Consider the following 23,547-nt stretch of genomic DNA (forward strand, 5'->3'; position numbering starts at 1 on the left):
GATGGAAGAAGACAGTTATTTGAAGAATGCTTCTTTATTGATGGCCACATCTCTTTACAATGAGAAGACTCAGGTAAGTTTAGAATTTCCTTCTTAGAAGTAGGTCAGGTCATCATCCCTGGTTTTGTCAGCCTGGTAACCACTAAGTTCAAAACCAGGATCATTGATACCACTGAAGGCTCTCACGTGAATGTAACGGCCACCCCCTACATCAACCTGAAAAACATAAAAGAAGAAAGAAAGCAGAAAAGGAAGGAAGGAAAGAATGAAGGGAGGGAGGGAGGGAGGGAGGGAGGGAGGGAGGGAGGAATAGAGGTTATTCACATGGATATCCATTGTATGACAAATCTTCTCTCTTGTAAAGATTTGATGTGGTAAGCTTTCCTGAAACCACACTTCTGGCCTAAGGCAGCATCAATGAACAAAGCTCCCATCAGCCCTAGTGTTAAGAGAAAGAGCAACTAACAGTATGGCAGGAGGCATATTTTCTAGGTTCATTTTTAATAGCTTTTAGAAAAAGGTTTTAGTTAATTTATTTGTATGAACATGTGTCTTCAAGAGCATCCCTTGCCTACAGTGCCCAGAGACCTTAGCAGAGGGTGGTAGGTCCCCTCAGACTGGAGTTAGAGATGGCTGTGAGCTGCCGTGTGGGTGCTGGGACCCAGCCCCAGGTCCTCTGCAAGAGCAGCCAGCACTCTTACCCACTGAGCCCTCTCTCCAGCTGGATTTAATTTATTGTTCTTTTCATTAAATCCTGAGCACAAATTTCATTCCAGAATCACATTTTATTTCCACGATGCCTGGAACAGGAGCAAAGGACAGCCTGTACTTTTGGTGAGTCTGCTTTCTGACTTTCAAGTTGGGAGGAGAAACTCATAGTTACTTGAGAAAATATGGACTCTATGGTCCCCATACCTCTGATTTATTGAGACCTACTGCGTGAACAGCTAGCAGGTCGCCTCCTTTATAAAATAAAAGGAGCTTAGATGTCATAGGGGTGACAATCCCATTGGTAGTTTGGGCATGAACCCAGGTCCTAGAACATCAGGGTAAGAATTGCCACTTTGTTCTTTATTGGAACAATAGAAGTTCTGTGTTATACAGTAGATATTATGGTCTGACAGTCCTTCCTCCCTGAATCTTAAAATGCTACTAATCAGTTCACCAATATATATAACACTACAATGAGCACCATACAGCAAGTGTGAACACCATACCGCAAGTGTGCATGTGTGCATGTGTGTGTGTGTGTGTGTGTGTGTGTGTGTGTGTGTGTGTATGTGTGTATGTGTGATCTCACTGACTTCTTACCGTAGGTCTGAAAAAAGGTGTGACACTCTGGGTTTCAAAGCCACCAGACACAGATTACCAGAGAGTAATTTTCGGGAGCTGGGGAGGTTAGCCAGCACAGTGCTGCCTAGCTTGCATGAAGCCTCGGGTCTAGGCAACCAGCATCTCCTATGTAAGTCAGGTGGCAAGTGCCTATCATTTGAGCGCTCAGGAGGTGGAGGCAGGAGGAACAGACATTCAAGGTCATGTTATAATATGGAGTTTGAGTTCCAGGAAAGCCTGAGATACACATAGACTCTGCATCAAAACAACAACAACCAAAACACCCTAACCATCAAAACAACAAAAAAACAAACAAATAAACAAACAAAAAACACCAAACGTTAAGGTGTAGTAATTTTGTCCCCCTGTAAATGGCAGAGTCCAAATTCAAACCCAGATCTGTTGGATTCCAGTGTCTACGTCATGTTGCTTCTATTGTTGGTTGGTTTTGTTTTGAGGCAGGCATTTTATTTTTAATCAATATATTAAAATTCATAGCTTAAGTTATTAGTTACTTAAAAGGAAGAAATAAATGGCATTGTGCCTTGGTGCAGTGTCCAAGCCGAGTAGGTAAAGTCACTTGAATAGCTCTTATCTTTGGAATCAAGATAGTCATTGTGTAATATATAGAGAGAAACACAGAACCTATTTATTATCCACAGTTGAGTTTTTTAATTGGTTCCCTTGTCATCACAAGAATGTCAAAGTATTTTTTTCTATTAGAACTTAATCAGGACATTTAATTTAATTTTTTGATATGGCTATAAAAGTTGTTTAATTTTTTTTTTGTTTTAGAAATTATATTCCTGTGCCTCTGTGTATGGGTGTGCACAGGTGGGGAGGGTCAGGCCTCTTACAGCTGTTGCTGCAGCAGTTGTGGGTCATCTGCGGTGGGTGCTGGGAACTGAGCTTGAGACTTTGCAAGAGCAGCATTCAGTCTTAATGGTGGAGTTGTTTCTCTGTCTCCTAAAATTTATTTTTAAAATACTCTAAGTATGGCTTTATACTATAGCTGCAGTGTCACGAGTTGGACCTGCTTGAGCTATAAAAAGATTTATTTGGGGGCTGGAGAGAAGGCTCAACAGCTAACAGCCCTTGCTGCTCTTCCAGAGGTCCTGAGCTCAATTCCCAGCAACCACAAGCAGGCTCACAGCTGTCTATAATGAGACCTGATGCCCTCTTCTGGCATGCAGGTGTACATGCAAACATATCACTTAGAAACAGAAATAATTTTTTTTAAAAAGGAGTATTTAAGTTATATTAATAACTAAAGAATGAAAATAGCTATTTAGAAAAGAGTTATTCTTTCAGATAACAATTGAAATCCTTTAAGTGCATTTAACTTGAACACATATAAAATTAGGACATTCTGAGGTAGAAAATGCTTTAAGACACTGTCTGGCCAAATTCCATACCCTAAGACTCATGCAAGCACATCCACATAACAGAAGAAATGGCCGTGGCTGGGAGCCAATGCCCTGGCTGTTACACCGTCTTTTCTGTACAGTTTTAGAAATTAAAGAGCACGTACAAAAGCTTTCTATATTCACAAGGAAAAACAAGGTTAATATCCTATCACTGACAGATCTGGGAATCTCCTACTTGCAGGTGTCTTAGTTAAAGGTAACTGCTAGGTCATCTTTAAACGAAGGTCCAGTCGGGGCGACAGAACACACCCCAGCAGTGTGTAACTGAGGACAGAGTCTAACCTTAATGAAGTGATTGATTCCAGCGACGACTTGGGATTTATACTCGACGGCTTTGAAGGTTTCATATTTCTCATTGGTTTGCTCTTCCAGCTGCGGTTTGATCTTATGAAGAGAAAGGGAGAGAATGCTTTTAAGCTGTGTTGGCTGCGCTTAGCTGAGTTACAAACCTGGGAACCTCAGAGATGCTGATGAGCCTAGAATGGCAGCTCAAGTCTCTAAATCTTAACTGGAAATTGTCCCCTCAGGCTGTCTCCTGCCAGAGGGGACAGAGGAGTGAAGTCTGAAAGTCAAGCCACCACGCTGTCCTTGTTCCCCAAAGTCCTTTTAGGTCTTTAACCTATGATTAGGTTTAAAAGTGTTTAATTATGTTGTATTTCTTAATGTGCTCTAGATATCTTGATTTCCTCTGCACTGTTAATTTTTGGGGCGTACAGACCAGGTCTTATCGCCCTTTAGGTAGCTTCTATGGTTTGTAGCCTGACACCAGACACTAGACACCTAGGAGAGACTCAGGAAACGCCCTGTCACCAAATGGGTCGTGGCTGGGCATCGTGAATGGTGATTTAAACCCGAGGCCATGCTTCCACAGAGGAGGCAGGTTTGCTGCAGTTTCTCCTCTCATACCTGCAAAGCTCCCTGTGGAAAGGGCAGGTTAATTTCCTAACTAGGTGACTCAAGCATTTCGAGTCTTGGTTTCATATTCTGAAAATAGGATGTGATGCCCTCCTTGCCCACCTCACAGCTTTGAAGATCAGATGGGAGGTGAGGTGTAGTCAAGGATTTTAAAAGAGCAAAGATCCTTCTCCCAGTGAGGCAATCCTGTTAATGTCCATTTCTCATTCTACTTTTCCAAAGCTGCAAACACACACTTCTAAATTAATTTTATTCCTGAAGATGTGGGCCACAGGTGGTGTCATCAGCAAGGTAAGCTCTTCTGGGAGTTACCTATCTTTTAAAAATTATGTGATAAAAATGCATTGGATATCTATGTGTGTGTATCTATCTCTATATATCTATATCTATATCTGAACATCTCAGGGAATTTTTCAGGCAACACGCACAGCAACTTTGCCTCATCTGTGCATATTTGTTTTTGAAATCATTTTTCTGCATGTGGTTTTAGTGAGTCCTTTTATCTCTTTCTTCCTACAAATGAAACGGAGGTAACCTATTTGAAAACCCCATCTCCTCCAAGCCTCCTGGGATGCCAGATATCGAGTTCTAGAAGAAAGGGAACCCTGGGTAGAGCAACCAGAGAACCTGAGAGCCTGGATGAAATGTGGACGTGCGGGCTGCGTAGCCTGCATTTTACCTAGAGCGACTGCTGACTCATGTGCACAGCAAGTTTGAGAACGGCAGCTTAATGGGAGAAGGCAGATGAAGATGTAAAGATTTAATATTATCTTCCTCAAAAGTAAAATGCCCAATAGTTATTAAAATAAACCCACGAGTGAGAACTAGTTAGTATTTAGTCATTGAATAATAGGCCTGTGACAGCCTGTAGAATGTCCAGTCCCTTACGCACGAAGGCTCCCATCTCTTTGACTAACATAGAGGCCTATGGTTCCTGGCATAGTGGTGCATGTCTGTAATCCCAGCACTTAGAAGTTGAGGCAGGGGAAGTGCCATGAGTTTGAGGCCACCCTGGGTTTCTTAAGTGCTAGACTAGCCAGGACTACATAGCAACACCATGTCTCAAACAAACAAACAGCAAACACAACTGATCTGCCTGGGTGATGTGATGTTTCAGGGAGGAAAAACAAAATGATGTAAGAAAATAAGATGACAGATTGCAAACTATGCCCGTAATTCCCATGTGTTTCTCTGTTATAAAACATGCAACACAGTACATTTTTAGCATATAGGTGATAGTTAAGGACCATATATTAACTTGCTAGAAACATTGAGTTCTATTTTGACTGCGATGGTGTGGTGGCAAAGCATCTGGAATCAGTGCAGGAATCGCTAACAGTCTTATCTGCTGTCAACCTGAGATGTCCCTAACAACCTTAGACACTGGCTTCAAGTAGTGAGGTGGAAAACACTCCATCAGTCAGTGGATCAGAGCTCCTGGGATCACACATGTAAGTGAAAGGTAAGTAAAAGCACAAATTCACCTTCAGCAAAGGAGGAAACCGAGGCTGCAGTAAACAGTGTAACTTGGCCAATTTTACTATTAGAGTGCTGAAATTTCTTTAAAAGGCTTAAGATTCCTCTTTAAGCTCTAGAAAAGTCTGAACAAATCTCACACATTTCTGTTTTCTTTTTCTTCCCACACTCTTAACACAGGGCCAAATTATGAACCAAATTTTGAAAGTTTGATTTGGGATCAAACTTCATCCTGAAGTGCAGTGACTCACCTTGTCAACAATCTCCTGGATTTCTGGTGTGGCAGGTTTGGCCTCGCTCAAGCCTCCTCGGATCATGCTAGCTAGCTGCTTCTTTGCTAGGCAGGATGCTGAGAAGAAGTGATCAGGCAAACTTGGAGACTCAGGGTTTTAAAGGTCCCTATAAATCTCCTCCTATGTATTACATCATCACCTTCCACAATAGTGGAGGGACTGAAGAAATGAGTGTGGCCTCAGGCAAGTCTTATTACCAGTCTTAGAGGAAATGCTGAGTGGGGTTGGGGGAAAATGAGGTGGGGGGAGTGAACAAGTGGGCGTGCTCAGGAATCAGGTGTGGTTAGCATAGGTTCCTCCCTTCTCTGTGTGCCAACTTTATCCTGTTGTGTCAGATGAGGAACCTGAGTTTCCAAATATGTTAAACCTCAAAGAGGTTTTTTTCTTTTTTCCCTCACTTACCCATTAATTTATTTACTTTACATCCTGATAGGCATTTCCCCTCTCTCCTCTTCTCCCAGTTTCTTCCTCTCACTTATCCATCCCTCCACTGGTGCCCCCTCCCATGGGAATCTACCCACCTTGGCATGTCAAGCAGGACTGGGTTCATCTTCTTGTATTGAGGCTAGAAAGGCTGACCAGCTAGGGGAAAGGGATCCAAAGGCAGGCAAAGAGTTCTTTAAGAAAATACTTAATAATGTCAAGGCTGATTGCTTAGAATTCACCCAACCTTATAAGACAGTAAAACTGTCTATGGAGGACTTTTATTTCCAGTGTCTAAATTTATTTATTCTCAAAGAATAAAATAGCAAACATCTTTATTTCTTCTGCTGCTGTTGAGTCTCTCCCCCTCTCTTTCTCTCTCTCTCTCTTTAAGAAGGGATTTCATCTGTAATCCCAGCACTCAGGGTCTACAATGTGAGTCCAGGACAGCCATGGTTATACAGAGAAACCCTGTGAGGCCGGGTTGTGGGGAGGGTGGGGGAGGGAGATGAAAGGATTTCATGGATCCCAGGCTGGCCCTGTCTAAAACAAGACAAAACAAATCAATGGGAAAAGATATTAACTGGTAAATCGCCTTTCTTTAGATTTACAGAACCCATACTGTCTGGTAATCTTTATTTAACATGAGACTCTTATGCTTTTTCCTTTAATCCCATGCACCAGCCTACACAGCCTGTAGATTTCTATGAGGGTTGACTTATCGAAAAGAAATTCCGCTGTCTAAAAAGAAGTAAAGGGAACTTGGCTTGAGAGGCCACTGTCTTTTGAGATGATCTGATGCATTGGAGAAGAAGGAAACAAAACTACATGAATCAAAGCTGAATGATGCTGGACACACTGTCAGGCAGCCTCTCTACCCTGCTCTCTGACTCCTGTGAGTTGGCCAAGACTGAGCTTTGGGGGTGACAGCCCCCCTCTGCTGTCATTTTCCCAAGCACTGCTCCTTGGGTAAGTCCTGGACTCCCCCCTACTAGCTCTGGTCACATAAACCTTGACCTTCAAGCAGTGAGGAGCCAGAACTTCAGGAGCAGTTTGGACTTTGGCTCATGATTGCAGGGTTAGGCCATCTATCACAGCGAGGACAGCCTGGTGGTGTGTGCGTGAGGCAATTGGTCTCATGTGTCTGAAGGAGAACAGGTGCTGGCACTCAGCCAATTTCATTCTTTTCTTTGGTCTAGGACCATGGGATGGTGTCATCCATATTTAGGATGGGTCTCCCACCTCAGTTGACCCAGTGTAGAACTTTCTTCAGTGAGGTGCCAGAGGTCTGTTCCAAAGGCCTTTCTAACCAAAGCCCATCAGATTGACAGAGGCCACTATCAGGATGGTCACCTAAGCAGAGTTCTAATAACTGATTCTCATTGGAGACAGGGCTTTGCTATTTCGTGGCCCAGGCCTTTCTTCAACTCCCCATGCTCCCCACCTGAACCTTGAACTCACGATCCTCTTGAATCCACCTCTCACATTCTGGGATTCTAAGCATGTGCCTCTGTGCCCAGTGCTAACATCTGCCCATTTTAAATGGCTTGTTCTTGGAAATGTCTTTGCTGATGTTCAGACTCAGAAAATGATGCATTAAAGTTGGGGATGTCCCTCAGAGATAGAGCTCTTTGCCAAGCTTGCTCAAGGCACTAGGTTCAATCCCCTAACCCACCAAGAGAAATTCTTCTTTCCCAAGGCAGATCATAGAACCCTACCTGTTACCCTGAAGACAGCCTGAAAACCTAGGAAACTTGTCTAAACCTTCCCTTGCCCTTTTGGGTAGGAGCTGTCTGTGAGCAGGCTGCTTTACCTGCCTTGCTTCTAGTAGGTCATAAAACCTTCATTCTAGGATGGGTTCTGCCCAGTACCATAGATAGACCAGGAATCTGAACAGACCAGCCTCCTTGTTCACCTACCCAGTCTTTCACCAGTAGGCCATAAACCATCTTGTCCAGTCACACACGAAGTTAACTGTCCATTTGGGGCCAAAAAAGAACATTAAAAATAGACAGCTGTTCCTGGGTATTTGGGTCTTCATTTCCAAAGTTCCCTGTGTTTATGTAAAATTTGGTTCCATAAACCTGCCCTGCTGTCTTTTTTCTTGTTTTGTTTTGTTTCGTTTTGAGACAGGGTTTCTCTTTGTAGCCTAGGATATCCTGGACTCACTGTGTAGATCAGGCTGGCCTCAAACTCAGAGACCTGCCTTCCTCTGCATCCCAGAGTGCTGGGATTCCAGACATGCTCCCCTATGCTGTCATAGGAGTATTAACCTTAGAATGAAGAGGATATCTATTATCCTCTTACATGTGCTTGCATGACAAATCATTAGGATGAATCCTTTCCCACTGACTCAAAAGTCTGAAATTCTTTGACAAACCTATATTTTATTTTATTTCATTTTTTGAGAGAGATTTCACTGTGTAGCTCTGGGTGGAGTGGAACTCTCTATGCAGACCAGGCTAGCCTTGAACTCAGAGAGCTACACTTGCTTCTGCCTCTCAAGAGCTGAGATTAAAGGCATGTGCCACCACACCTGGTTGACGACCTTCCAGGGCCAACAGTTGTTTCTCTATAGTTTTCCATACAATAAAGACAATAAGTGCAGTGAGAATCAAGGCATAGTCTCCTTCCGAGATTGTCAGAGGAAGGGGAGGTGGTTGAGAATAATGAAATATGAAAGATGAGCATCAATGGGGAATGAGAAAAGGCTGTGGAACACTGTCTTCTTCGTGTGATGAGGTTACTGTACTCAAGAACTCACTGCACCTATGGTCAGCTTCACAAGATCCCAGCGCTGACTGGCATGGACACAAAGTAGGAAGAGAATGTTTTGCGACATGGGGAACAAGGAATTGTATTGGAGGGATATAATCAATGTTGTTTAAAAAACAAAAGAGTTGGGTGGTGTGTCCATGCCTGTAATGCCAGTACTCTGGGAGGCAGAGGCAGGCAGATCTCTGTGAGTTTGAGGCCAGCCTGGTCTACAAAGGGAGTCTTGGACAGCCAGGGTACACAGAGAAACACACAACCCCCCCATATATACATATATATATTATATACAGATACAATGTGGAGGTACCACAGGTGAGCCAGGCAGGAGGCCAGACTCTGCAGCCACAAAGCTGCTGGAGTGACTTGGGTTTGAGGCCAATAAAATCTGGGCCAGAAGCCAGGGCTTTGGTTCTGAAGGGTTTTCTGAGTGTGGCCATAGCTATGGCTTTGGTATCCCTCTGTATCATAAAACTGACTCACTATTTGGTTTGGTTTTATTATCATTTGGAATCTAGAAATTCTAGAGTCCTAGAAAGTCTAGATTTAATAACAGTTGGAATCACCGTGAGTAGCGAGGGCGCCCTGAAGAACTGCACTGATGGCCTTACCCACACCACCCCAACTGCTGGAAGAGGCTTCTAGGAGTCTGGATAAAGATGGTGTGGCAGTAGGTAGGTACCTGGCCTTTTGATTGCTCTGCCTTCCCTCTTCCTCCACGTTGCTTTATTCTGTTGTTGTTCCTGATTCCCTAATGCTATGAAGGTCAGCTGTTCCAGGCTTCCACCATGGTGACTAAAGACAAGGGGCTCTCCAGGAACCTTCCAGGTTTGTTTGCCAGAGCCTGATTGCTGAGGCACCCAGCCTGCTGGCCTTTCCAGCAAAGAATTCCAGCTGCCCTGGGACTGCTCTCACTGCCTAGGCAGCCAACCTCAGGAACCAAGGCTTCTGCTGGGTTCTCAGCCTCTCAGGTGAGGTCCGGCTGATGGTGCAGTTTTCATGCCAGCTGACTCAATACAGTCTTCCCTGTGTAGAGTTTTTATCCCCCTCACTAATAAACTTCCCCTCTGGAGTCTCCTCCTGCCTGGTTAAGGGCACTGCCAGCCAGTTGCTCACTCTGGTAGAACCTGCTTGAACTCCATAGTCCCTCTGGTGAGACCAACTTTAATTCTTAGCCTAACTCTGGCTCCTCTGTTAGAAACAACGTGCCCATGTTCAGAGAGGAATTTGGCTTTTACTTGGCAGGAGAAGAAAGGCAGGAAAAAAAACCTTTATCAAGTTTTATGCAAAAAAATAAAGAACAGGAAGTCAGGGAAGTGAGTGGAGGGTGGATTGCAAATGACTGCTGGGTGGAAAACAATGTCCTTGCCTTTGAAAAGCCAGTTTAATTAGGTATGGAAGCATGCGGAGTACTGTAATGAAGGACAGTCTGTTATGTTATTCTGTATAAGTTGTGCTTTGGATCTATTGTTAGAATGGAGTGGTTTGTGCTAGTGTCACTGCAGTAGTCTGCTAATATCCCACACATTCAGGAGTAACCTGTAAACAGGAGATTGATTAGCCATCCCTTGGGTTAGAGGATCTAATCAAGCATTAGAATCAGCCTAGCAGAATACTCTAAATTTCTCTGACTCTTTAAAAGAATTCATTCTAAAGATAAACATTTGAAAAAAACATTAGGAAAATGGAAAAATGATCATTTCCAGCAAGGATGATTTTAATCTGTGTGGGGAAAAGGGAAGAAGAAGGAGATACTGAGTAAAAATGATGACTTGGAAAAGAAATACATTTTGTAAAGATGTGACTCAATTTATGATTTGAACTTCTATCTTCGTGGGAGTTTAAGGAACTGAGTGTGTGTGTGTTTGTGTGTGTGTATGCATGCATACACGTGTGTGTGTATGTATGCATATGCCTGTGTTCATGTGTGTCTTTAGATAGGGTCCTCACTATATATGCCTTACTGCTGGCCTGTAACTCACTCTGTAGACCAGGTTGACTTTGCATTCATAAAGATTCTGCCCTCTCATCTGAATCCTGAGTGCTGGGATTACAAGCATGGCCCACCATGCTCCTGTGAGTCAGTCTGGCTAGTTCAGGCTAGCCTCAGATTTTCAGTAATTCTCTTGCCTCAGCCTTCCCTTCCCCCGCATTACTGGGTTACAAATGTGCATTAGCATGTGCTGCCAATGCTTCCTTTTACCTGGATTTTCAAGAGTGAATACTAATGTGCCCCAAAGGGTTTGTGTGTGTTTGTTAAATGTTCCTTGTCTGGGCCTGTGTGCATCTGTGTGGAGACAGGTTGAGGCCTAGTGTCCTCCTCACTCTCTCTCCCCCTTAGTGAGAGCCAGGGTCCCCTGCTGCACTGGGAGATCATTGACTCAGATAGACTGGGTGCCAGCAAGCCCTAGGGTCCTGCCTTAACATCCCCATTGGGGCTCAAACAGGCTTTCTTCTTGTAGAGCAAACACTTTCAGCTGAGCCATCTCCCTGACGCTTTAATTACGAAGGTTTTAGGAGTGATCGTTTTTACATTTCTTACTTTATTGGTCTTACCACATTATATGTTTTTGTCAGCTTCAGTGTTATATTTACAGAAGTTTATAGTTATGTACTTCTAGGCTAGTGATTCTCGACCTAGTGCTGCGACCCTTTAATACAGTTCCTCATGTTGTGGTGACCCCAACCATAAAATTATTATCACTGCTACCTCATAGCTTTAATGTTGCTGCTGTTATGAATCGCGACATCTGAGAAGTGTCTGATATGCAGATGGTCTTAGGTGACTCCCGTGAAAGGGTCAGGGTTGCAACCCATGGTTGAGAACTGCTGTTCCAGGCAGAAATAAAGTTTGTTAGAGTATGAGAAGACCCCCCTCCAATTATTCCTTCAACATTTTTAAATTTTTTTAACTTTTATAAATTACACTTTATTCACTTTGTATCCCCCATAAGTCCCTCCCTCCTCCCCTCCTAATTCCACCTTCCCTCTCTCTTCTTTACGAATGCCCCTCCCCTAGTCTACTGTTAGGGGAGGTCCTCTTCTCCTTCCTTCTGATCCTAGTCTATCAGGTCTCATCAGGAGTGGCTGCATTGTCATCTTCTGTGGCCTGGTAAGGCTGCTCCCCCATCAGGGGGAGGTGATCAAAGAGCAGGCGAATCCGATTATGTCAGAGGCAGTTCCTGTTCCCATTACTATGGGACCAACTTGGATACTGAACTGCCATGAGCTACATCTGTGCAGGGGTTCTAGGTTATTTCCATGCAAGTCCTTGGTTGGAGTATGAGTCTCTGGAAAGACCCCTGTGTTCAAATTTTTTGGTTCTGTTGCTCTCCTTGTGGAGTTCCTGTCCTCTACTATTTCCTTCTCAGGCAGTTGGGGTGTGTGTGTTGGGGCTCCTGGATGTGGTGGCCACGTGAGGGCGCTCCTGTGGAAGGAAAGAGACAGGCCTGGGTGCCTATCTCCTGGTTCACTATGGAGGATAGCCAGTCCACCTGCACTTAGAAGTAATTGCTACTAGATGAAGTATTTTCACTCCAGTTTTAAACTCTAGCTCGTAAAAGCTGTCCCCTGGAAAGCCCCTCAGTGGCTGCTCACTCTCTTAAATGTAAGCACTAATTCCTTAAAATGGTCTGGGATGTCCTACCTGCCCTGGCTTCCTTCTGCCATCATCCCTCTGCTCGGCCCTCAGGTCTTCCTCTCTAGTACTGAGCTGCTTTCTGCTCTTAGCCAAGACCCAGTGTCACCTTCCAATGTCTGAGCTTGCTCTCTTTCCTCTGGTCAGATCCTACCCTGGCTCTGGCTTCAGCTGTCACTTCCCTAAGACATGACTACCTCTCAGGTCAGGTGTCCCTTTTGTGTAGTCGCACAATAGTGTATGTCCTTCAGGGTCTCTGCTGCTCTCAACATGCTGGCTTTCCTTTTCAGTTTGTGAGCTCCACGCTCTTTTCCTGTTTACAAAATGCATAAGATGCTGCTGGTCTCACACCACATTTTTTCCCTTTACTGATAGAACCCCAACTCTGTCTACTGAGTCCCCAGCTTCCTTTGTAGCCTAAAAGCAATCAAAATTTTTAAGGAGAAGCAGAAGCTTACAGGGAGATTTCTAAGTGTATTATTTAGTGGTAAAGGTACTGACTGTCCTGTTTTCACTGCCTCCACCTTCTTTGTAGATTTTTTTTAACAAAACAATCAGAAAACAGCCAAATAGCAATATAAGTCATTACTGTCAGTAATTACAATGAATGTAAATGGCTTATATTCTCCAATGAAAAGACAGTGAATGAATTGATTAAAAAAAAATAAGATTCAACTATAATATATGTTGTAGCAGCTGTTAAAATTTAAGGGCATATAAAGACAGAATAAAAGGACAGAAGAAGGAATTCCACAAAATTGGAAAACAAGAGTAGTGGTGCTAAGGCTTGTATCAGACAAAGTGACTTGAAATTTAAAGTGGCAAAAGAGGCCGCAAAAGTCTTAATGAGGGGATCGGTTTGTCAAGAGTTCATAATAGCTGTGCCACCACCAGCGAACCACTTTAATATATGAAGCAAATGTTAGAAGCTATGGAGGGTGCTGATTAAAATACAGTAATGGTTAGGTATTAGAGCTGGTGACACACAGCCGTCCAGCACTCAGGAGTGAGAGGCAGGCTGATCATGAGTTCCAGGCCAGCACAAGTTGTAATGAAACCCTGTCTTAAACAATAATATCCACAAATGAAATACCATGATAGTAAGGAACTTTCACATACCATTTTCAATATTGGACAGATTATCCAGACCAAAATCAATAAAAGAACTCTGAACTTCACTCTTTTGACCAAATTGACCTAATAAAATATATAGAACATTGTCCAGATTGTCTTATAGGACAAGTCTAGCAGCTGAAGAAGACTGATACCATGCAAATATGTATATTACATTGCAACATTGTAAAAGCAGAAATCACTAACAGGAGGAAGAATGTTGGAAATTCACAAACAGTAAAATTAGGTAATATGGCAGAACAACTAATGGTGCAATGAACAGCTTTTAAAAGAATCTAAAAATGAAGGCAGCCAAAACTGCAAAAGAGCACACCAAAACTTGTAGGATGCACTGTGGGCCTCTGTAAGAGCAACGATGATCACAAGTTCTCACAATCAAAAGCTCACAAGTGCTGCTGAGTTCTGTGTCTGGACGGGAAGGGTCAAGCCAAGCTTGTGTTAACAGAAGAATGGGGAAGAATAGAGACCATAGCAGAAACAGACGGAATCCGGAAAACAAGCAACACGAAACAGTGTTTGAAAAGACTGAGGAGTAAATCATGCCTTGTCTAAAATGAGCACAAAAACTGAGAACTAAATCAAGATGGAGACATTTCAGCAGCTACCACAGACATACGAAGCATTGTGGAAATGTTATTCTGAACAATTATATACCCCAAATAGAACCCAGGAGGAATTCCCAGACAGGTACACCCTACAGACACAGAATGATGAATCAATAGGAAGTCTACACAGGTAAATAAAGAAGTGCCTAGAGATTAAATCAGGAATAAAAAGGGAAACCCCAGCCCTGATGTCCCAACCACTGAGTTGCTTCAGATTAGCCTGGTCTACACAATAATGTCCAAGCCCTCCGCGGCTGCAGTGACATCCTGCTTAGCCACCACCTCCACCACCTCCACCACCACCACCACCACCACCACCACCTCCATCACCTCCACCACCTCCACCACCACCTCCACCACCACTACCAATAGTGTTTCTCATTAACAATGGCCTGTCTGGAAGATAAGTTAAAAGAAAAATCTCATCGTAGCAGCTTCCCACACTCACCAAGCTCTTAGGAGTAAGTTTGGTGAGGGAGGTAAGGCTGCCTAAACTCCTAAAACACAAATCAAAAAATTTAAAGAGATGAACAGAAAAAAAAAAAAGACTATTTTGTCCATGCATTGGAAGCAGTGATGTTGGTAAAATGGTCTCATGGCCCATGGATATTTATAAACTTAGTATCTGTCAAAATTTAAATTTCTGGCGGACCTGGTGGCACAAGCAAGCAGTCCCATCATACTTGAAAGGCTAAGAAGGACTGTGAGTCCAAGGGCCAGCTGGACTCCAGACTGAATTCAAATGCAGTCTGGGCCTTTCTCAAAATTAAAACAAAACAAAACCCACAAAACCCAATGAAGCAAAAATCTCCTAGAAAAAGACAAAAACCAGGGTGACAACATTGGTCCTGGGAGTGTTGTTTAGGTTTGGCCCCCTAGAAACACAAGGCAACAGAAGCACTAGACAAATGAGAGTACGTGAAAATAGTTCCATACAGTGTCTGACGTATATGGATGAAGGAAAAATGTTTATAAGATGCTCACCTAATAAGAGATTAATATGCAAACTTAACGAGGACCTCAACCCTCTAGAAAGACAAATATCCCAGTGAAGGAAAGGCAAAAGACTTGAATAGCTGGCCCTGTGCACGTGGCTGTCAGAGGATGAAAATCATGCTTGAAACCACTAATTAAAGTGACAGTGAGTTTGTGGGGGTCTGCATCTGTTTCCATCATCGGGTGGAGCACAGGGAGCCTTGAGGAAGAGTGGGGAAAAGGACAGAAGACCCCAGAGGGGACAGAAGCTCCACAAGAAGACCAACAGCACCAACTAACCAGGGCCCAGGGGGGCCTGTGGAGACTGACCAAAGACATGCCTGGACTGGACCTAAGCCCCCTACACACATGTAGCCAATGGGCAGCTCAGTCCCCATAGAGGTTCCCTAGTAAGGAGAATAGGGGCTGACTCTGACAGGGGCTCTGTTGTCTGCTTTTTGATCACTTTCTCCTGGTGGGGCTGCCTTGCCAGGCCACAGGGGAAGAGGATGCGCTCAGTCCAGAAGCAACTCGATATGTTTGGGTGAGTGGTTGGGGCTCCCCTTCTCTGAGGAGTAGGGGCAGGTGTTAGGGGAAACAAGGAGGGAGGGGGCTACGACCAGGATGTAAAAAAAAAAAGACAGTGAGGTGTCACCTCACACAGCAGCTAGTAAGGCCACTTACTAGGAGGAGGAAACACTGCACAGGTGAAGGGGATGTAAATAAATGTGGATATTATAGACGTTCCTTTACAAACCAAAACACACGAGCAAGCGGTTCTGCTTGTGGATATTTGCCTGGAAGGTGAGCATCCCTGTGCACTGAAGCTGTACCCACAACAGAAGGCTGTAGGACCCACCTGTGTCTGCCAGTAAATAAGGAAATAAGCCAAAGGCAGTACACTGCCCGGCCTCTCGAAGGAAGAAATGTGTTCCATGATGGGGTGGATGCAACCGGAGACATTGTGCTGAGTGAAATAAGCCCAATACTACATGCTTTCCCTTCTGTGACCTGACCCCTTCAAGGCAAAGGGAATAATGGCCCAAAGTTGGGGGTGGGATTGAGAGGTGACAACCAAAGGGCTTAAAGTCTTCAACAGAGGAATAAACATTGGATCTTGCTAATACTTGAGTGCTATGCATTATGATTTCCTCAAAGGAATGTTTAAACTGTTGTCATTGAAAATGTGGAATGTTTGAGGTGATGGAAGGATTACCTTGCTTGATTTAGTTATTCTGCACTGCATTAAGAACCCAGACATCATTTTATACTTCGTAAACATATATAGCTATAATTTTCAAATATGATAAGATTTATGAAAGTGTGGACCAGGCAAAGTGGTACATGTCTATAATCACATGCTCAGAGGGTTGAGGCAGGAGGATCATGAGTTAGAGGCCAACTTGGGCTACTTGTTGAATTGAGGACCAGTCTGGGCTACATAGCAGCAATCTGTCTCAAGCAAACATACAAACAAGCAAAGGAAACATGTTATACAAATATAGTAATTATGTGTATTTATAGAATATGATAAAAAACTGCCCTAAGTATAAGCAAGTAATGAAATGATGTCACATGAACATTGAAAATTGTTCACAGAAAAACACCAGTTACAAATGATCAAAGAAATGATTCCATATATGTGTATACACAGACACATACATATGGAATGTCTAGAACAGGCAAATCCAGGCAGAAAGGGAAGCAGTGGCTGCTTAGCAGTGAGGAGTGAGAGGAGAGGGGGAAGTTAGATGATTGACAGCCGTAGGGCTCTCTTTGTTGGATGTGGAAAATCTTGTGAAATTGATATGGTCATGTTTGCACACATTTGTGAATATACTCAAAGTCCCTGAACAGAACACTTGAGGTATATGCATTGCATGGTATGCATAGAAGCTATTCAGTTAAGGTATTTAGTGAGATGGCTCAGTGGGCAAGGGCATTTGTCACCAAGCCTAATTACCTCAGTTTGAGCCTTGGATCCACTGGATGGAAAGAGAGAACCAATTTCTCCAAGTTATCTTCTGACCACAAGTGATGGAGGCATGCACTCATGCACTGGTGTGTGTGTGTGTGTGTGTATGCACAGGCGTAAACTATAGTTTCTGGCCTGGACCTTTGGTAATTCAGGACATTATTGCAATCATTTGAAAAACTTGAATGGATCTGGGGCCAAGATGTTAGCATGGCAACAGTGTTCATTTTCTGATCTTGGTTGTTGGTTTCTGGCTGTGCAGGAGAATGTCCTTGTTAGTGGGAATGCACACTGCTGTTTGCACTAGTTGAGTGCAGGAAGCATCTGTTGGTGGTGAGAAATCGCTGCACTTGACTCTCAAGAGTGAGGGGAAAGTGGGGAAGGGGGAAAGCGCAGCTTTTCTGTAGGTTTAGGATTGTTTCAAATCCTGTCTTGTAAAATACCAACTTAATTTTCAAATAGGAAAGCAGATATGACATGCTGGGTTCTGGGCAACCACAGGGTTGTGCGTGCCTGACAGCCACTGGTGCTTGCCCCTGCCAGGAAGGAGGGCGGTCCTATCCTGTCTGCAATAGCAGGCAAGCCTTAGTTTCTATAAGGCTTCTGGTTGGTATCACTTATCGTGGGACCTCTTCTCTGAACCATTAACACTGTATTCTCTTTGGCAGCACAAATATTAAAACTGGAATGATACAGAGATTAGCATGGCCCTTGCAGAAGGATAATGTGCAAATTCATGAACTGTTCTGTATTTTAAAATAATCGTCTAGAAAGTAAAGGTCAATGCAACAAACGAGTCATGATCGAAGAAGACAGTTATTTGAAGAATGCTTCTTTATTGATGGCCACATGTCTTTACAATGAGAGGACTCAGATAAGTTTAGAATTTCCTTCTTAGAAGTAGGTCAGGTCATCATCCCTGGTTTTGTCAGCCTGGTAACCACTAAGTTCAAAACCAGGATCATTGATACCACTGAAGACTTTCACGTGAATGTAACGGCCACCCCCTACATCAACCTGAAAAACATAAAAGAAGAAAGAAAGCAGAAAAGGAAGGAAGGAAGGAAGGGAGGGAGAGAGGGAGTAAGGGAGGGAGAGAGGGAGGGAGGGAGGAAGGAAGGAAGGGAAGGAGGGAGGGAGGAAGGAAGGAAAGGAGGGAGGGAGGGAGGAATAGAGGTTATTAACATGGATATCCATTGTATGACAAATCTTCTCTCTTGTAAAGATTTGATGTGGTAAGCTGTCCTGAAACCACACTTCTGGCCTAAGGCGGCATCAATGAACAAAGCTCCCATCAGCCCTAGTGTTAAGAGAAAGAGCAACTAACAGTATGGCAGGAGGCATATTTCCTAGGTTCATTTTTAATAGCTTTTAGAAAACGATTTTAGTTAATTTATTTGTATGAACATGTGTCTTCAAGAGCATCCCTTGCCTACAGTGCCTGGAGACCTTAGCAGAGGGTGGTAGGTCCCCTCAGACTGGAGTTAGAGATGGCTGTGAGCTGCCATGCGGGTGCTGGGACCCAGCCCCAGGTCCTCTGCAAGAGCAGCCAGCACTCTTACCCACTGAGCCCTCTCTCCAGCTGGATTTAATTTATTGTTCTTTTCATTAAATCCTGGGCACAAATTTTATTCCTGGGCACAAATTTCATTTACATTTTATTTTCACGATGCCTCGAACAGGAGCAGAGGCAGCCTGTATTTTTGTGAGTCTGCTTTCTGACTTTCAAGTTGGGAGAAGAAACTCAGAATTACTTGAGAAAATATGGACTGTATGGTCCCCATACCTCTGATTTATTGGGATACTTCGTGAATGCCCAGCAGGTCGCCTCCTTTATAAAATAAAAGGAGCTTAGATGTCATAGGGGTGACAGTCCCATTGGTAGTTTGGGCATGAACCCAGGTCCTAGAACATCAGGGTAAGAATTGCCACTTTGTTCTTTATTGGAACAATAGAAGTTCTGTGTTATACAGTAGATATTATGGTCTGACAGTCCTTCCTCCCTTAATCTTAATCAGTTCACCAATGTATATAACACTACGATGAGCACTATACAGCGCGCGCGAGAGAGAGAGAGAGAGAGAGAGTGTTTGTGTGTGTGTGTGATCTCACTGACTTCTTACCGTAGCTCTGAAAAAAGTGTGACACTCTCAGTTTCAAAGCCACCAGACACAGATTACCAGAGAGTAATTTTCGGGAGCTGGGGAGGTTAGCCAGCACAGTGCTGCCTAGTTTGCATGAAGCCTCGGGTCTGGGCAACCAGCACCTCCCATGTAAGTCAGGTGGTAAGTGCCTATCATCTGAGCGCTCAGGAGGTGGAGGCAGGAGGAACAGACATTCAAGGTCATGTTATAAATATGGTGTTTGAGTTCCAGGACAGCCTGAGATACACATAGACTCTGCATCAAAACAACAACAACCAAAACACCCTAACCATCAAAACAACAAAAAACAAACAAATAAAGAAAACACACCAAACGTTAAGGTGTAGTAATTTTGTCCCCCTGTAAATGGCAGAGTCCAAATTCAAACCAAGATCTGTTGGATTCCAGTGTCTACATCATGTTGCTTCTCTTGTTGGTTGGTTTTGTTTTGAGGCAGGCATTTTATTTTTAATCAATATATTAAAATTCATAGCTTAAGTTATTAGTTACTTAAAAAGAAGAAATAAATGGCATTGTGCCTTGGTCCAGTGTCCAAGCCGAGTAGGTAAAGTCACTTGAATAGCTCTTATCTTTGGAATCAAGATAGTCATTGTGTAATATATAGAGAGAAACACAGAACCTATTTATTATCCACAGTTGAGTTTTTTAATTGGTTCCCTTGTCATCACAAGAATGTCAAAGTATTTTTTTTCTATTAGAACTTAATCAGGACATTTAATTTAATTTTTTGATATGGCTATAAAAGTTGTTTAATTTTTTTTTTTTTTAGAAATTATATTCCCGTGCCTCTGTGTATGGGTGTGCACATGTGGGGAGGGTCAGGCCTCTTACAGCTGTTGCTGCAGCAGTTGTGGGTCATCTGTGGTGGGTGCTGGGAACTGAGCCTGAGACTTTGCAAGAGCAGCATTCAGTCTTAATGGTGGAGTTGTTTCTCTGTCTCCTAAAATTTATTTTTAAAATACTCTAAGTATGGCTTTATACTATAGCTGCAGTGTCACGAGTTGGACCTGCTTGAGCTATAAAAAGATTTATTTGGGGGCTGGAGAGAAGGCTCAACAGCTAACAGCCCTTGCTGCTCTTCCAGAGGTCCTGAGCTCAATTCCCAGCAACCACAAGCAGGCTCACAGCTGTCTATAATGAGACCTGATGCCCTCTTCTGGCATGCAGGTGTACATGCAAACAGATCGCTTAGAAACAGAAATAATTTTTTTTTAAAAAAAGGAGTATTTAAGTTATATTATTAACTAAAGAATGAAAATAGCTATTTAGAAAAAGAGTTATTCTTTCAGATAACAATTGAAATCCTTCTTTAAGTGCATTTAATTTGAACACATAAAATTAGGACATTCTGAGGTGGAAAATGCTTTAAGATATTGTCTGGCCAAATCCCATACCCTAAGACTTATGCAAGCACATCCACATGACAGAAGAAATGGCCGTGGCCGGGAGCCAATGCCCTGGCTGTTACACCGTCTTTTCTGTACAGTTTTAGAAATTAAAGACCACGTACAAAAGCTTTCTATATTCACAAGGAAAAACAAGGTTAATATCCTATCACTGACAGATCTGGGAATCTTCTACTTGCAGGTGTCTTAGTTAAAGGTAACTGCTAGGTTATCTTTAAATGAAGGTCCAGTCGGGTCGACAGAACACACCCCAGCAGTGTGTAACTGAGGACAGAGTCTAACCTTAATGAAGTGATTGATTCCAGCGACGACTTGGGATTTATACTCGACGGCTTTGAAGGTTTCATATTTCTCATTGGTTTGCTCTTCCAGCTGCGGTTTGATCTTATGAAGAGAAAGGGAGAGAATGCTTTTAAGCTGTGTTGGCTGCGCTTAGCTGAGTTACAAACCTGGAAACCTCAGAGATGCCGATGAGCCTAGAATGGCGGCTCAAGTCTCTAAATCTTAACTGGAAATTGTCCCCTCAGGCTGTCTCCTGCCAGAGGGGACAGAGGAGTGAAGTCTGAAAGTCAAGCCACCACGCTGTCCTTGTTCCCCAAAGTCCTTTTAGGTCTTTAACCTATGATTAGATTTAAAAGTGTTTAATTATGTTGTATTTCTTAATGTGCTCTAGATATCTTGATTTCCTCTGCACTGTTAATTTTTGGGGCGTACAGACCAGGTCTTATCGCCCTTTAGGTAGCTTCTATGGTATGTAGCCTGACACCAGACACTAGACACCTAGGAGAGACTCAGGAAACGCCCCTGTCACCAAATGGGTCATGGCTGGGCGTCTTGAATGGTGATTTAAACCCGAGGCCATCTTCCACAGAGGAGGCAGGTTTGCTGCAGTCTCTCCTCTTATACCTGCAAAGCTCCCTGTGGAAAGGGCAGGTTAATTTCCTAACTAGGTGACTCAAGCATTTCGAGTCTTGGTTTCATATTCTGAAAATAGGATGTGATGCCCTCCTTGCCTACCTCACAGCTTTGAAGATCAAATGGGAGGTGAGGTGTAGTCAAAGATTTTAAAAGAGCAAAGATCCTTCTCCCAGTGAGGCAATCCTTTTAATGTCCATTTCTCATTCTACTTTTCCAAAGCTGCAAACACACACTTCTAAATTAATTTTATTCCTGAAGATGTGGGCCACAGGTGGTGTCATCAGCAAGGTAAGCCCTTCTGGGAGTTACCTATCTTTTAAAAATTATGTGATAAAAATGCATTGGATATCTATGTGTGTGTATCTATCTCTATATATCTATATCTATATCTGAACATCTCAGGGAATTTTTCAGGCAACACGCACAGTAACTTTGCCTCATCTGTGCATATTTGTTTTTGAAATCATTTTTCTGCATGTGGTTTTAGTGAGTCCTTTTTTCTCTTTCTTCCTACATATGAAACGGAGGTAATCTATTTGAAAACCCCATCTCCTCCAAGCCTCCTGAGATGCCAGATATCGAGTTCTAGAAGAAAGGGAACCATGGGTAGAGCAACCAGAGAATCTGAGAGCCTGGCTGAAATGTGGATGTGCGGGCCGTATAGCCTGCATTTTACCTAGAGCGACTGCTGACTCATGTGCACAGCAAGTTTGAGAATGGCAGCTTGATGGAAGAAGCCAGATGAAGATGTAAAGATTTAATATTATCTTCCTCAAAAGTAAAATGCCCAAGATATTTATTAAAATAAACCCACAAGTGAGAACTAGTTAGTATATAGTCATTGAATAATAGGCCTGTGACAGCCTGTAGAATGTCCAGTGCCTTACGCACGAAGGCTCCCATCTCTTTGACTCACATAGAGGCCTATGGTTCCTGGCATAGTGGTGCATGTCTGTAATCCCAGCACTTAGAAGTTGAGGCAGGGGAAGTGCCATGAGTTTGAGGCCACCCTGGGTACCTGAAGTGCTAGACTAGCTAGGACTACATAACAAGACCATGTCTCAAACAAACAAACAGCAAACACAACTGATCTAGTCTGCCTGGGTGATGTGATGTTTCAGGGAGGAAAAACAAAATGATGTAAGAAAATAAGATGACAGATTACAAACTACGCCCGTAATTCCCATGTGTTTCTCTGTTATAAAACATGCAACACAGTACATTTTTAGCATATAGGTGATAGTTAAGGACCATATATTAACTTGCTAGAAACATTGAGTTCTATTTTGACTGCGATGGTGTGGTGGCAAAGCATCTGGAATCAGTGCAGGAATCGCTAACAGTCTTATCTGCTGTCAACCTGAGATGTCCCTAACAACCTTAGACACTGGCTTCAAGTAGTGAGGTGGAAAACACTCCATCAGTCAGTGGATCAGAGCTCCTAGGATCACACATGTAAGTGAAAGGTAAGTAAAAGCACAAATTCACCTTCAGCAAAGGAGGAAACCGAGGCTGCAGTAAACAGCGTAACTTGGCCAATTTTACAATTAGAGTGCTGAAATTTCTCTAAAAGGCTTAAGATTCCTCTTTAAGCTCTAGAGAAGTCTGAACAAATCTCACACATTTCTGTTTTCTTTTTCTTCCCACACTCTTAACACATGGCCAAATTATGAACTAAAATTTGAAAGTTTGATTTGGGATCAAACTTCATTTTGAAGTACAGTGACTCACCTTGTCAACAATCTCCTGGATTTCTGGTGTGGCAGGTTTGGCCTCGCTCAAGCCTCCTGGTACCATTCTGGCAAGCTGCTTCTTTGCTAGGCAGGATGCTGAGAAGAAGTGATCAGGGAAACTTGGAGACCCAGGGTTTTAAAGGTCCCTATAAATCTCCTCCTATGTATTACATCATTACCTTCCACAATAGTGGAGGGACTGAGGAAAAGAGTGTGGCCTCAGGCAAGTCTTATTGCCTTCCTTAGAGGAAATGCTGAGTGGGGTTGAGGGAAATGAGGTGGGGGGAGTGAAAAAGTGGGCGTGCTCAGGAATCAGGTGTGGTTAGCATAGATTCCTCCCTGTACTGTTTGCCAACTTCAT

At 43.2% G+C, this 23,547-nt stretch overlaps 2 protein-coding genes and 1 non-coding gene across 3 annotated transcripts; 1 reads left to right on the forward strand and 2 right to left on the reverse strand.

Annotated features, from left to right (window-relative positions):
* Positions 1 to 15: 15 nt before the first annotated feature.
* On the reverse strand, positions 16 to 5,560 carry LOC132648549 (cystatin-A-like). Its single transcript, XM_060370335.1, has 3 exons — positions 5,402 to 5,560; positions 3,042 to 3,143; positions 16 to 216 (listed from the first exon to the last, which is right to left on the reverse strand). Exons 1-3 carry the CDS (start codon positions 5,465 to 5,467, stop codon positions 94 to 96), a joined length of 291 nt encoding a protein of 96 aa, XP_060226318.1. The 5' UTR covers positions 5,468 to 5,560; the 3' UTR covers positions 16 to 93.
* Positions 5,561 to 17,616: 12,056 nt separating this feature from the next.
* On the forward strand, positions 17,617 to 17,720 carry LOC132648895 (U6 spliceosomal RNA). Its single transcript, XR_009587278.1, has one exon. It is a non-coding gene; the product is annotated as a U6 spliceosomal RNA (small nuclear RNA).
* A 60-nt stretch (positions 17,721 to 17,780) lies between these two features.
* LOC132648706 (cystatin-A-like) lies at positions 17,781 to 23,319 on the reverse strand. Its single transcript, XM_060370913.1, has 3 exons — positions 23,185 to 23,319; positions 20,818 to 20,919; positions 17,781 to 17,981 (listed from the first exon to the last, which is right to left on the reverse strand). Exons 1-3 carry the CDS (start codon positions 23,248 to 23,250, stop codon positions 17,859 to 17,861), a joined length of 291 nt encoding a protein of 96 aa, XP_060226896.1. The 5' UTR covers positions 23,251 to 23,319; the 3' UTR covers positions 17,781 to 17,858.
* Positions 23,320 to 23,547: the final 228 nt, after the last annotated feature.

This window comes from Meriones unguiculatus, chromosome 17 (genome assembly GCF_030254825.1).
Source record: "Meriones unguiculatus strain TT.TT164.6M chromosome 17, Bangor_MerUng_6.1, whole genome shotgun sequence".
Classification (NCBI taxonomy): Eukaryota; Metazoa; Chordata; class Mammalia; order Rodentia; family Muridae; genus Meriones; species Meriones unguiculatus.

What these genes read in the sequence shown, in the direction of transcription:
- LOC132648706 (XM_060370913.1), bottom strand. Translation starts at nt 23,250, where the DNA reads ATGGTACCAGGAGGCTTGAGCGAGGCCAAACCTGCCACACCAGAAATC. An exon ending in TCCAGGAGATTGTTGACAAG is followed by an intron (nt 20,920 to 23,184) that starts GTGAGTCACTGT and finishes TCTCTTCATAAG; the next exon opens with ATCAAACCGCAGCTGGAAGA. An exon ending in GAATCAATCACTTCATTAAG is followed by an intron (nt 17,982 to 20,817) that starts GTTAGACTCTGT and finishes TATGTTTTTCAG; the next exon opens with GTTGATGTAGGGGGTGGCCG.
- LOC132648549 (XM_060370335.1), bottom strand. Translation starts at nt 5,467, where the DNA reads ATGATCCGAGGAGGCTTGAGCGAGGCCAAACCTGCCACACCAGAAATC. An exon ending in TCCAGGAGATTGTTGACAAG is followed by an intron (nt 3,144 to 5,401) that starts GTGAGTCACTGC and finishes TCTCTTCATAAG; the next exon opens with ATCAAACCGCAGCTGGAAGA. An exon ending in GAATCAATCACTTCATTAAG is followed by an intron (nt 217 to 3,041) that starts GTTAGACTCTGT and finishes TATGTTTTTCAG; the next exon opens with GTTGATGTAGGGGGTGGCCG.